The following is a 12483-nucleotide window of genomic DNA, read 5'->3' as shown; positions in this document are numbered from 1 at the left end:
TATTTGTTTGTGTTTGAGTGTAAAAATAAAGTATACATCCTCTCGACTCCTATCATGCCTTTGTCCCTGTCTGGTCTAATGAATTGTTCTCATTGCTTATTTAATGCATCCTCTGCCTCTCTATTGTGTTTTGGTGGTGGTGGGGTGCAGAATGTGGCGCCGCAGCTCAGAGGTAAATTGTTTTGTCTAATTGCACAGCAACAAGCCATATACGGCAGTAAACAGGCGGGGTGAATATCAAATAAATATATGTATCATAGCAAGAAAATGGAACAGTGGAAGTATTTTGAAGTATGAGGTCTGATGTGTGAGCAGTTTAGAAAAAAATAACACAACTTTCTACTTACTTACAGTTGAAAACAGGTTTCAAGTACTTTACATTCAGTGGCTGTTTATGAATTTCTTACTAGTACAACGCATACTAACCTTTGGGAACCGGTATCTTATATTCTTGGACTGGCTAGGGCAACATTGCTGAGTCAAATTTTAGGGAAGGAAATCTCTCTAACGCACAATCAGCTGATGACTGGCTCAGTGTTTCCTGTTCCAGTGATCTTCTCGACACCTTGAACCTACTCTAAAAATGTGAGTTAAACATTCTTCCTCTAGAGTCTTATCTCAGTCAAGGACAGATTTAGCCAAACACTAACCTGCTAATCTGCAGACATATCAAATCATGTAGGCTGCTGCTCCGTGTCCTTCAGCTCATACAGCCTAATACAGTCTATAGGTGGTCCTGAGCTGCCACCTGCTGGACAAAATAGGAAATACAGTACAGTCAACCGCATTTTTCTTTTCTTTTTTTTTTTTTTTTTTTTTTTAACATAATGGTCTCATATTTACAGAGGCAGCTCATTCAGTCTATAGGTGGTCCTGAGCTGCCACCTGTTGGACAAATCACCTGTTTCTCTTTTTTATTTTTATTAATTATTTTTATTAATTATTTATTATATCTGGCAAACTGGTGGCATTTTGGAACTCTGGAAGGCCTGACCCTCGGCCCCGAGAGAGAGAAAAAAGGAAGATGAAACCATTTTAACAATGAATAATTAAAATTGTGTAAATAGAAAAATACTTTTTTCAGTTACTCTGATATGTACACATTAAGTAATTTTACTGTAATTTAACTGAGTAAAGTCGGTTATCAAATGACACAAGCTTAAATTAATAAAAGCACTAACTGTGCTTTATGAAGCAAGATTAAAATGTTTGTGTGTTAGTAATTGTCTGACAGGCATTACATTGTCTTTTAGAAGTTGACTCATTTTTGGAATGGACTTGTCATGAAACCATGATTTGGCATTTTTTTACGCTAAGTCAACCCTTTTGTCACAACATGAACGCACAGCGCAAGGCGTAAAGGCGGGACCTATTTTTATCATTTAGCCAATAACAGCGCTCGCGGGATGGTTATGCACTGCTGATTGGTTCAAGTCTTTGTCCATCAGGCTTTACTTTTCACTCACTATTCCGCATTTACAGATTTAACCGGTCTTCCAACAATCTGTTGCTGTGTCTAGCGTACTGAGCCGAATAAGACTGATTTAACAACTGTTATCAACTCATCTGTTGGTCTTTGTATTTTCATCTTTACACTTTTGTGGACGTGATGCAGTCTATAAGGTAGGAAGTTCACCTTTGGAGGCTACATTTAGTAATTAAAACAGCCTACCTTTCTGTTTATTACGGTAACATAATACTACTTAACTTGCACTTTGACATGGATGGTAATCAATTATAATAATAGTTTAAGTTTTCAGAGCTGTCATTTGTAAAAGAGCTTTTTAGTAGCCTACAGGTTTAGACTGGCAACCGGTTTGTTCTTTGTCTTGATGTTGCAACACCTGTTTGAGTAAGTTGTGTGTGTTTCTTCACTTGACAGAAGATTTTTCCGCTCTTCCTGGTCTTCATCACAGAGGCTGGATGGTAAAACTGTGGTCATCACTGGAGCCAACACTGGCATTGGCAAAGAGACAGCCATTGACCTGGCAAAGAGAGGTGAGTGTGCAGGATTGGGTTAAAATGGTATATGATCATATATACTCTCAAAGCACTCATTCACACACACATTTAAACACCAGTGTACACAGACATTAGAGGCAAAGCAGGTTAATTGTCTTGCCCAAGGACACAACAACAGTGTTCACCTGTGAGACTGAACCGCCAACCTGTAGCTCAGAGGACAAGTACTCTATCAACTTTACTGCGACCCAGAATAGAATAGAACTAATTAGTTTTTACACTATCAAATTCTCTGAACTAGATCTAGTTTATTCAAATAATAATAGTCAACAAAAAGAAGTAAGAAATTTAAACCTAGCTCTTTTCATGTTTCTGTTTTGAATGTCCTAAAAATGTTAGTTTGGTCATTTTTACACATAAAATGTCATATGCATGATGAAAAACATATTTTCTTTCATTTCAGGCTTTTCATAATTGTAAATTCTCAATGTTACAAATACATTGTACAAATACAGTACAGAAGACCTTTATCATGCTAAAAGCAAATAACACTGCGTAGCGTCTTTGGTGTTGCTTCTTTTTTGCTCAGTAACGTAATGATTCTTACATTTTGCATGACTTTCTCACATAATTCCAAAGTATGTTAACAGTAGGAGACTATTTTTCTGTAATTGTAAAACCTTTATTTGTCAAGGGAGGGCGCTCTTTCACCATGTACGTCATATGTTGGTCATCGTTCACATTCCACCAGCAAATTCATCATGTAATAACAAATAACTAAAGGTGCTGATGTGTGTTTTGTCCAGGAGCAAGAATCATCATGGCCTGTAGAGACATGGAGCGAGGTCAATCTGCTCTCAAAGAAGTCATTGAAAGCTCAGCTAATGAAAACGTAGTCTGTATGAAACTAGACCTGTCAGACACCAAATCCATAAAAGAGTTTGCTGACAATATTAATAAAGGTATGCATCTGTTTTCACATGTCTTAGAGGTTAAATAAATAGGAATGATTTATTGATGATCGTCAATATCTGTGCAGATTTTAATAGGTATAATATAGAAAATGTAGCTGAAATTTCGCACTGATTTATTTATTTATTTTTTATTTTTTGTTAATGAACTTTTTATACATTTTGTTCTTATTTTAAAGTGAATTTGTGGACATAATTATAACTTGAAATGTGTGGTACCTGCTATGGATTTTATATGCTTAATATCTGTATTGGCAAATCTCGGTTATCGGCCACAACTGCAAGACAAATCACATTAGCTCAAAAAATAAATTAAGAAAGAAAAAGAAAAATCTGTCCATCCCTACAACAAATACATATTAAATTATTTTGTATTTTTGTAGGAGAGGAGAAACTCAACATCCTCATCAATAACGCTGGTGTGATGGTGTGTCCGTACGGGAAAACTGCAGATGGATTTGAGATGCAGTTTGGAGTTAATCACTTGGGTAAATCAATTCAGAATTATTCATTTTAGATTAAAAGTTTAGAGCAATATTTGAATAGACAGTCATTAATGAGGACCTTTAAGTACAATGTGACTTAATGTAGACGTAATCTAGAAAGAGTTCCAATAAACGGTCATTTGTTAGGAAGGATGAAATTAGTTGTATGTACACAGAGAATGCATTATTTCAATGCTTCTCAAACTGTGGTATGTGTACTTGTATTACCATTTTTACCAGTTTTAGTTTTACCACTTTCAACTCAACAGTCAATTTAAAAAAATATAAATATATATAAATCAGCCAGCCTTCAGTTAAAAGTGAAAAAGTTTACCTACCCTTTGACGTAGTTATGTAACTGTTATTGATCCCTACACCATAACTACACAACAACATAATATAAATAAAAGTTTGTTATGAGACTTGATAATAATAGATAATAAAATGTTTCTATCTGTACCACTGGTGCTGCCTCGTGTGCTAAGCAGGCCCTCCACAGTTTGAGTAGATATTTTACTTACAAACTACTTTACAAATCTAATTTTTGTCCTCCTTTTGAAGTAATCATTAATCATTCCTTAGATCTGCCATAATGTGGTCAAATTTTAAACCTGCTTAACCCTAAGTCTGATATTGTTGTATTTGAAAACCAAATATTTTTATAGGTGTTACTTGGTGTGAGAACACCTGTCCTATTTCATGATGTGGGAAAAGTAATAGTTTCCTGTAAGGCATAAGGTTATAGTCTAAAGCCGCCCTCTTGTGGACAGATGTGAAATATAATGCACAATGGAGCAAGACAAGCAGCAAGATTTTTTATAATCCTTATTAATTGCTGATTACATACACATAAATATTAAATCTAGTATACTACTATACTATACTATTCTACTATTTTATGTCAGAAAATTTGGACCTAGCAGTGAAATAACAAAACAGCCATTATGCACTGCAATTCCAGTTATGTAAAGGAAGAAAAATATCAGTCACGCATTGTATTGCATAATGGAGGAGTTATGCATCTCTTGAGTTAAATATTGATGGGTGATAACTGCAACTCTGATTACACATAGGTGCCAATGCAGATAATAAGGAAGCATGGTGTAAAGCACTTGTAAAATCAAGGATCACTACTTTGTACAAGTTTCTGTGTACAAATGTAGGGCTACAATATATATCTAAATTATTGTACTTTTTACTTGACAGAAATAGAGTTACAGAGGTGGGTTGTACTCACTTACATTTACTTAAGTAGCCTTTTAAAGAAATTGGACTTTCCAGAGTACTTTTCTCACACTGTACTTTTACTCCTACTTGAATCATCTTTTTATTGAAGTAACAGTTGTGGTTATTTTGCCCACTGACCATTAACCCAAGCTTTATGTTAACAAAAGGTTTATGTTGACAATATGAAAAGATTTGAACATCTGTGTTTCTTGCAGTTCTCCTTCAGATATGATTTCTACCTTATACTGTTGTCTACAAATAGTATACAGCTTCAAATTATAAAGCAGATGTTGCATCCTGACAGTTCTCTCTCTTAAAGTTACTTTTAGTGTAGTGTGAAGTAGTACTTTGTCTTAATACTTTTTACTCTTCCTTGGATCACTACTTTGTGCTTCTACTTAAGTAATATTAGTTTAGTAACGTTACTCTTATTTTTCTAATTGATTTTCATAATTTACTTCTAGTTATGTTGTTTTAGTCCTCTAAGTTTTAGAATGAACTAGTAAATGCATCTAGTATGTCATCTACCTACCAATAAACCACTTTATCACCCATTATGTAGAGTCCTACCCTTTTCTTGTCTTCTTTAGGTCACTTCCTGTTGACATATCTCCTGTTGGACCTGGTTAAAAAGTCCGCCCCTGCCAGAATCATCAATGTCTCATCGATGGCGCATCAGTTTGGCTCCATAAACCTGGAGGACATCAACAGCGAGAAGAGTTACGACAAACAAAAGGCCTATTCGCAGAGCAAACTGGCCAATGTTCTCTTCACACGCTCATTGGCCAAAAGACTGCAGGGTATGGCTCTGGAAATTAGTCTTATAATAACATATTCTGGCATACAGGTCGGTACAGGTGGGGGATATTTATATATATCCACGGAGATGTTATTGCTTTAATTAGATTGCTCCATAGTACAGTAGTGAATGTATCTATGGCGAGATCATTGAGAGAGACGAGGAGGAGATGTTGCCAGGCTGTTACAAGTCAGATCTGTGGAGAGGCAAATAGTATAGTAAGAGTGAAAAAAAAAAAAAAAAGTAAATAGAAAAAGTTTAGTTTACCATACTGTCAGCAATTCCAAGCAAAGCAAAACATCTCGATAGAGACAAGCAGGTAACGGACCCTACACCTGAAAAGTTACATATTGATATATTAGTGTTTCAGTTCATCTCACCTTCTCTACCTAAGTGTAACTCCTGTATTGTCATGTATGTTAGATACTGATGTGAGCGCATATTCTCTCCATCCGGGCGTGGTGCAGACGGACTTGTGGAGACACTTGAACGGGCCACAACAGTTTGTGATGAAGGTGGTCAGTCCATTCACGAAGACCTCAACAGAAGGAGCCCAGACCACCATTTACTGTGCAGTGGAACCCTCCCTGGAGAACGGAGGATACTACAGGTAGCACCTACACCTCTCAACTCAAACCATTGAGTTTTAATGTATTTTTATTATTATTATTGATTATTTTGGTTTGGTGGGACACAGAGATAAATATTCATCATAAATTTACATGAGTCAAGTGGGAATTTGTGAAGAGAAGTAAAAAAACAAAACATCTAAAATTGCAACTGATATCATCAACATTCCCTGGGGGTGTGAAGCTAACTGTAGGTACTACTTTGTCTGAAGCTCTGTTACTCAATTCAGACTTCATTGTTTATTTTATTTGATAGGGTCATTACACTACATATATTGCAAAGACCAGATAGTTACAAGCCAATTTTCATCTGTTGTCTCTGGGCAGAGGTAAAGCGAAAGATTAACAGTGCAAAGATTTCCTAAAATGGCCCATAAAAAACACCAACAACTAAGCACCAGCAGAGGGAGCACCTCACCAACAACCCAGATAATTTAGTTTACAACATTTAAATATTTACATTTTACATTATTCCTACCTACACTAAATTGCTAATGACTCAACACCTGATCACACCTATCTTTAGGCCTCTTCTTTAGGTTGAATTTAACTCTCATGATGAAAGAGGATTTTTCCTAAAATGACCAAAATTACCTCCAATTACTTGAGCTGTTTGTGATGATGAGACTGTAGTTTTGGCCTCTGCTGTCTGATTTACTTTGATTATAAATGGTAACAAGCTCCATGCAGAAGAACATCAGACTTCAAATCCTGCCTAGATTCTTTAGGGTAAATAAAAGGAGAAGTAAAGCTGCTGTCTAGAGGGATGGATGGTCTAAGAGGCAATAGATTGAGCATTTGTTGAGTCTTGACAATTCCCTTTTCAAAGCTGAAGCCCAAATCACTAAAATGAGATTCAGAGACTTGTTATAATGCAGTGGCATTGCTACACAAAATATTAGGATCATAACCGTAAACCCTTATCTAAACTGGAATAATTAATTAGCACAATGAAATGTCCTATCCTCTTGAGACCCTGCGTCCTCATACAAGGACATTAAATTTTTGCCTCTTAGCACCATGATACTCCATTTTTTAGAACTTTGACCTGTTTGCCACACTTCTGGTGATATCACAACATTACACCAATTTCAGTGAAAGAAAAATGGCGGTTTATATTATTTAAGTTTATATCCAAATTTTATGAATGAAACTAATGTATTTATGTAGAATAATGTCTCTGTCTTCATATGGCATTAAAATTTAACACATTTTAGTAGTCATAGCAGACTAGAACATCAGTAAATGTCATGTCCTCGTTTGAGGACATTGGGACTATGTAATGTTGATTGTACCATGTTGTTAGCTAAACTTGGGAATATTTAGATGAGTTTACTAGTGTTGTAGTCAAGACTGCACTATTCAAGACCAAGACTAGTCCGAGACCACAGAGTCCCGAGACCAGGACGAGACCAAGACAAGACTGAGACTTTCAAAGGCTGAAACCGAGACAAAGACCGAGTCCAAATGTGCTCGAGTCCAAGACGAGACCAAGACAGTAAAAAAGCGGTCTACCACACTAGAGTTTACAGTTGTAAATAGTTCATTTAAATGGTACATTTGCTTAAATAAAGTTTTAATATACTTAAAAAGTTTATAGGCGTAAACACTTGTTAGATGGTGAAGATAATAATTTTTTAACCAATGGTGTCTATTTGTGTCATACAGTAAGATCGACCCATTATCCTCATATGAGGACATCATATTTTGCAAAAACTACTTCCTGTATAAAAACAATGTTTAGTTATGATACTTATTAGGTCCTACTTATCCCAAATATCAAGGAGAAATAAAAAATGCACACCAGACAAAAGTTCGGGTCTCAGGAGGCTATATTACACAAAATGCATTTTTTTGAGCTTTAAAGCATGTTATAATTAGGGCTGGGTATCAGTAAGAAGTTGCCAATACAATACATACCTCGATACATAGGCCATGATATGGTACATATCTCGATACAGTGAGTTTTTGATACGCTTCGATACCATATATTTCAAATCAAATCGATATGGTTCAATAAAAAAGAAAGATTTGATAATGGCTAAATCATGGCTGTGATGGTAAAAGTCTTTGTTAAACCACTTCTTGTGGAAAGTTAATATGAAACACACCCATTTTAATCATCAACACTGTGAAAATGCCAAATGTGTTGCATAAATGAGTTTCCTTCTTCATCATGTATCATCACATTAAACAATATGATATATCAATATATATATATTTTTTTTTTCCATTGCCACATGTTTGAGTAACCCTTTATTATGAATTTATTTACCTCTCCAAAGCTCAAAATGTTCTGTCCCAATTTGCGATGTCATGTAGTTGTAGTTTTTGAGTTAACAGTTTACATTTAGTTCCGTAGAGATGGACAATTTCACGATTGAAATCGTCCAAATGATTCTAATGAAGGTGTATGTATTTTAGAAATACAATGGATTACCATATAACATCATAAGGTGGAACAGAGTGTTTTCAGTTTTACAGAGGAAATATGCAGGGTTTGTGTGAAATGTGTGTGAATAAAAAAAAAAAAGACTTCCAAGTATGCAAGTATGTTTTTGATGTGGAAACAGCTTTATAACATAGATCAGAAATAGCGTAATATGGGCCCTTTAATTAATTTCATGGTTAGTTATTACATGGATATGTTTACTCTCAAACCACTTCACTTGACTTGTTAACTTAAAAACAAAATACTGAGACCCAAAATAACACTGTTCATCTCTCATGTATTGGATAAGGGAACATCAATTTTACTTTTTTACCCACTTTCTTCTTTCTAATCTTTTACAGTGACTGTGCCCCAGCTAAGTGCTCAGCAAAGGCCCAGGACGATGAACTGGCCCAGAGGCTGTGGGAGCTCAGCTGTCAGTTGCTCTCCATCAACTGGGAATAACCCATAACAGACCCAAATCTCTCTGCTCTATATCTTGAAATACACCAGTTCACTCTCATTGTCTCTGCTTTCCTTTAGTTACATTTGAATACAGTATTTAACTACTAATTTAGAAACTGGAAGCATTAGTTTTATAGATAGTGCTAACATTAAAGATGCACTATGCAACTTTTCTGGTTGAGAGTCCGCTTCCTGGAGATGTTATTGCTCTGCCTGGAATCTTCCACAGTCATTAAACTTGTCTATTTCTACAGACACACGATAAATCGTTAGATAGTTAGATCAGTGTTTTTTTGGGGGGGGTTTTGCCACCAGATCAAAACCAGGTCTATAACCAAACTAATCAGGTCTAATCTAAAAGTGGATAAATACTTAGACCCACAGACTAAAGAGCTGTCCAAGTACCACATAAAGGAGCACACATATCACAATTTGAGAAACACTCTGTGGAGAGACGATCTCACTCACAATAAGAATACAGGTTTTTCAATTTATTTTTTAACAATAAGATATCTGTAATTGAATAAATATAAGATAGATCAATTTAATGCCATACTGTGAAACATTCCGGGCAAAGCAAAAATTTATATAAACAATTCATTCTTCATTATGATATAAATGTGTAACTTTTAAACTCAGTGAGCAAAGTAATAGAATTGTCTTACTCTTAAAAGCACTTTTATTGATTGTCTGAAAGAAATATGTTAACAATTACCTGGAGTTGTGTTTTGTTTCTTTCACATATCTTGGGCTGAGTTCAGAAAACACTCTGTTCCACCTTGTGATTAGATGTAATAATACAGGAAGTGCTCCACTGTGTTCTCCTTACACCTTCACTAGAATCATTTGGGCAATTTCAACCCTGGAACTGCCAGTCTCTACCAAAGAAAAGGTGAACGGTAGCTGTTAACATGAAATCTATCGCTTTATGGCATCAAGGTGGACGAGAACATTTTGAGTTTTGGACATGTAGACAGATTATTAATAAAAAGTTACTCAAACATGCATGAATGAAACAAAACACAACTCCAGGTCTGTTTTTCATGAGGTAACATAATTTTAACATGGCTTATAGCTCACAAGAGTCAACTTTGCGTAATGTGGGACCTTTTAATATTTATAATTAGAGCAGAAATTATAACTGGATTAGATCTGTTTTATGTAGGGATTGACATTGTTACACTGGACTATAAACCATGCATCTTTGTTAGCATAGGTCATACAATCTACTCAATTATAAGATGCGACAACTCCTGAAAGACGTAGCCAATATGAACTGCTTGTTTTAGCTCAATGTGTATGCGACAAGTGCCTTTAAATTATGTATTTAACAAAGTAAGTAAAGTAAATATGTATGACAGTATCTTATTTAACACTTCACAGCTGTTAGTTTATATAGAGTAATAAACATGTGATAAGTTAGTTTCACCTTGGCGACCTTGTCTCTGATAAAGCAATTAAAAGATAACATTGTAATGAATGTACTTGGACATCAAAGGTGGATGGAAAAAGATGGATTGCAAAAATCTGTTTTATAATAGTGTATTCAGGGATAGGAAAATATAGTAGGAGCAAGGGGAAATAGTTGAGTAACTTTCCTTCTGCTTGAATAGTATATTTCATAATGCAATGTTTGACTAATGTTTCGGTTACATTTTGGTTGCTAACTGCACACATTCACCACAGCAAAATACTAGACTAGACCAGAACAGGACCAATCCAAGTCTACATTAGGACTAAATTGGCTCAATTTAGGACCAAATAAGAACAAGTGTGAACCTACAAGTGACAAAAATGTTATGCTGACTATATGAAATCATTTAACTTGTAGTTTCTGCTTCATTTCTAACCATTTCTTATGGTCTATCAGGTTCTGTGCATTATTGAATGTTTCGTCCATCCTGCTCAGCTTGGCATAACACAACTTGTGCTTTCTTTGGAAGCTGTCAACTTTTTTACATTTACTGTTTTATCATTTTTTATTGTTTTACTTTGTATCTGACTGAGTTTCTTGTTGTGAAGCACACTTTTTATGGTTGTTTTTAAATGTGCTTTACAAATACTACTCGACCTGTCTCATATTATTGCCTTCTCAAAATGCTTTATGTTCTTGTGCTTTATGCTGTTGATACTTTGCAGCTGATGTCATCAACATTCCCCAGGGATGTGATGCTTAACTGCTCTGTCTGAAGCTCTATTACTCAAGTTAGACTTAATCTGAACTTTTAATTTACACGACTATGAACATTCATATCGATCACAGGCTCCTGGAAATGTGTTGTTTATGCATTTTGTATTTTGTATTTTTAGTTTTCAGACTTCTTAAAACTTTTTTGTCTGTGTTTGCCTCACCATGGTAACTGCTGAGTGCTGGTAAATGGTAAATGATCATTTTATATAGTGCTTTTCCTCCTTCAAGGCACGCAAGGCACTTTGCAACAAGGAACCACACACCCATTCACACACGCATTCATACACCAGTGTACACAGACACTGTAGGAGCTGGAATCACACAAACAAACTTAGCAACTGAGCCACTGTCGCCCAATAGAGATATATGTAGAAAAACCCCAGCATGATGTCAGTGCAAATCTAAATTCTTATGAGTTTCAGTATGCATTCACTAAGTTCAAAAGCTACGGCCAGACTGCTCACTAGTTTTAAAAAGATACCATATCAGGCCCATCCTAACCCAATTCCACTGACTACCTGTTAAATACAAAATTAGTTTTTAAATCAGTTAATTCATTTGTGTATATCATGGATCTCTTAACCATACACACTGCCCCTGGGCCCGTCAGGTCAAAACTCTCTCTGTCTGTGCCACCACCCTACCTCAAAACTAAGAACTTGCTCCGTCATACCTCATTTTAAAACGCTCCTAAAAACGAATTTATTTGAGATAGCAGTCCTTGTGTTTTCCTTGGAACAGTTAACTTTAGACTTTTTTACGGTTTTATTGTTTTACTGTGAGTTTTTTACTTGTTTGTTTCTTGTTGTAAAGCACTTCGATGCAGCTTTTTATGGCTGTTTTAAATGTGCTTAACAAATAAAATGGCTTGATTAAATATTACCAAAGAACAAATCATTTTAGAGCGCAGGTAGAAATACTTAAGTAACCTAAGTATCTTTTTATGAAAATTGTATTGTTGAGTAGTTTTCAGACACCACACTTTTACTTTGACTTGATTTGACTGAAGTTTTGGTTATGTTTTGGTTTGGTTACTAAATTAAAACTAAACCAGCTCTAAACATAAATGTAAACCTGGACTAGACCAGAACAGGGTCAATCCAAGTCTAAATCAGGACTAAATGGGCTCAATTTAGGACAAAATAAGAATAAAAGTAAAACTACAAGTGACAAAAATGTTATGGTGATGATATGAAAAGATTTTAACTTTTATCGTATAAACTGCCCACTAGTTTTAAGAAGAGAATGTATCAGGTCCATCCTAGCCCAACTCCACTGGCTACCTGTTAAATCCAGAATTGATTTTGAAATTAGTTTTTAAAA

The 12483-nt window shown here is 35.3% G+C and overlaps 1 protein-coding gene across 1 annotated transcript; it reads left to right on the top strand.

Annotated features, from left to right (window-relative positions):
* Window positions 1-1462: 1462 nt before the first annotated feature.
* Window positions 1463-11034, top strand: rdh12l (retinol dehydrogenase 12, like). The gene is made up of 7 exons (XM_020930720.2): window positions 1463-1623; window positions 1883-1998; window positions 2769-2924; window positions 3317-3421; window positions 5236-5445; window positions 5868-6054; window positions 8867-11034. The coding sequence occupies exons 1-7, from the start codon at window positions 1610-1612 to the stop codon at window positions 8967-8969; spliced, it is 891 nt and encodes a 296-aa protein (XP_020786379.2). The 5' UTR covers window positions 1463-1609; the 3' UTR covers window positions 8970-11034.
* Window positions 11035-12483: the final 1449 nt, after the last annotated feature.

The sequence above is a fragment of the Boleophthalmus pectinirostris genome, unplaced genomic scaffold, assembly GCF_026225935.1.
Source record: "Boleophthalmus pectinirostris isolate CB_2022bp ecotype Guang Dong unplaced genomic scaffold, ASM2622593v1 HiC_scaffold_15, whole genome shotgun sequence".
In the NCBI taxonomy this organism is placed as follows: Eukaryota; Metazoa; Chordata; class Actinopteri; order Gobiiformes; family Gobiidae; genus Boleophthalmus; species Boleophthalmus pectinirostris.
The sequence above is the reverse complement of the archived record's forward strand: the minus strand, read 5'-3'. Positions and strand labels throughout refer to the sequence as shown.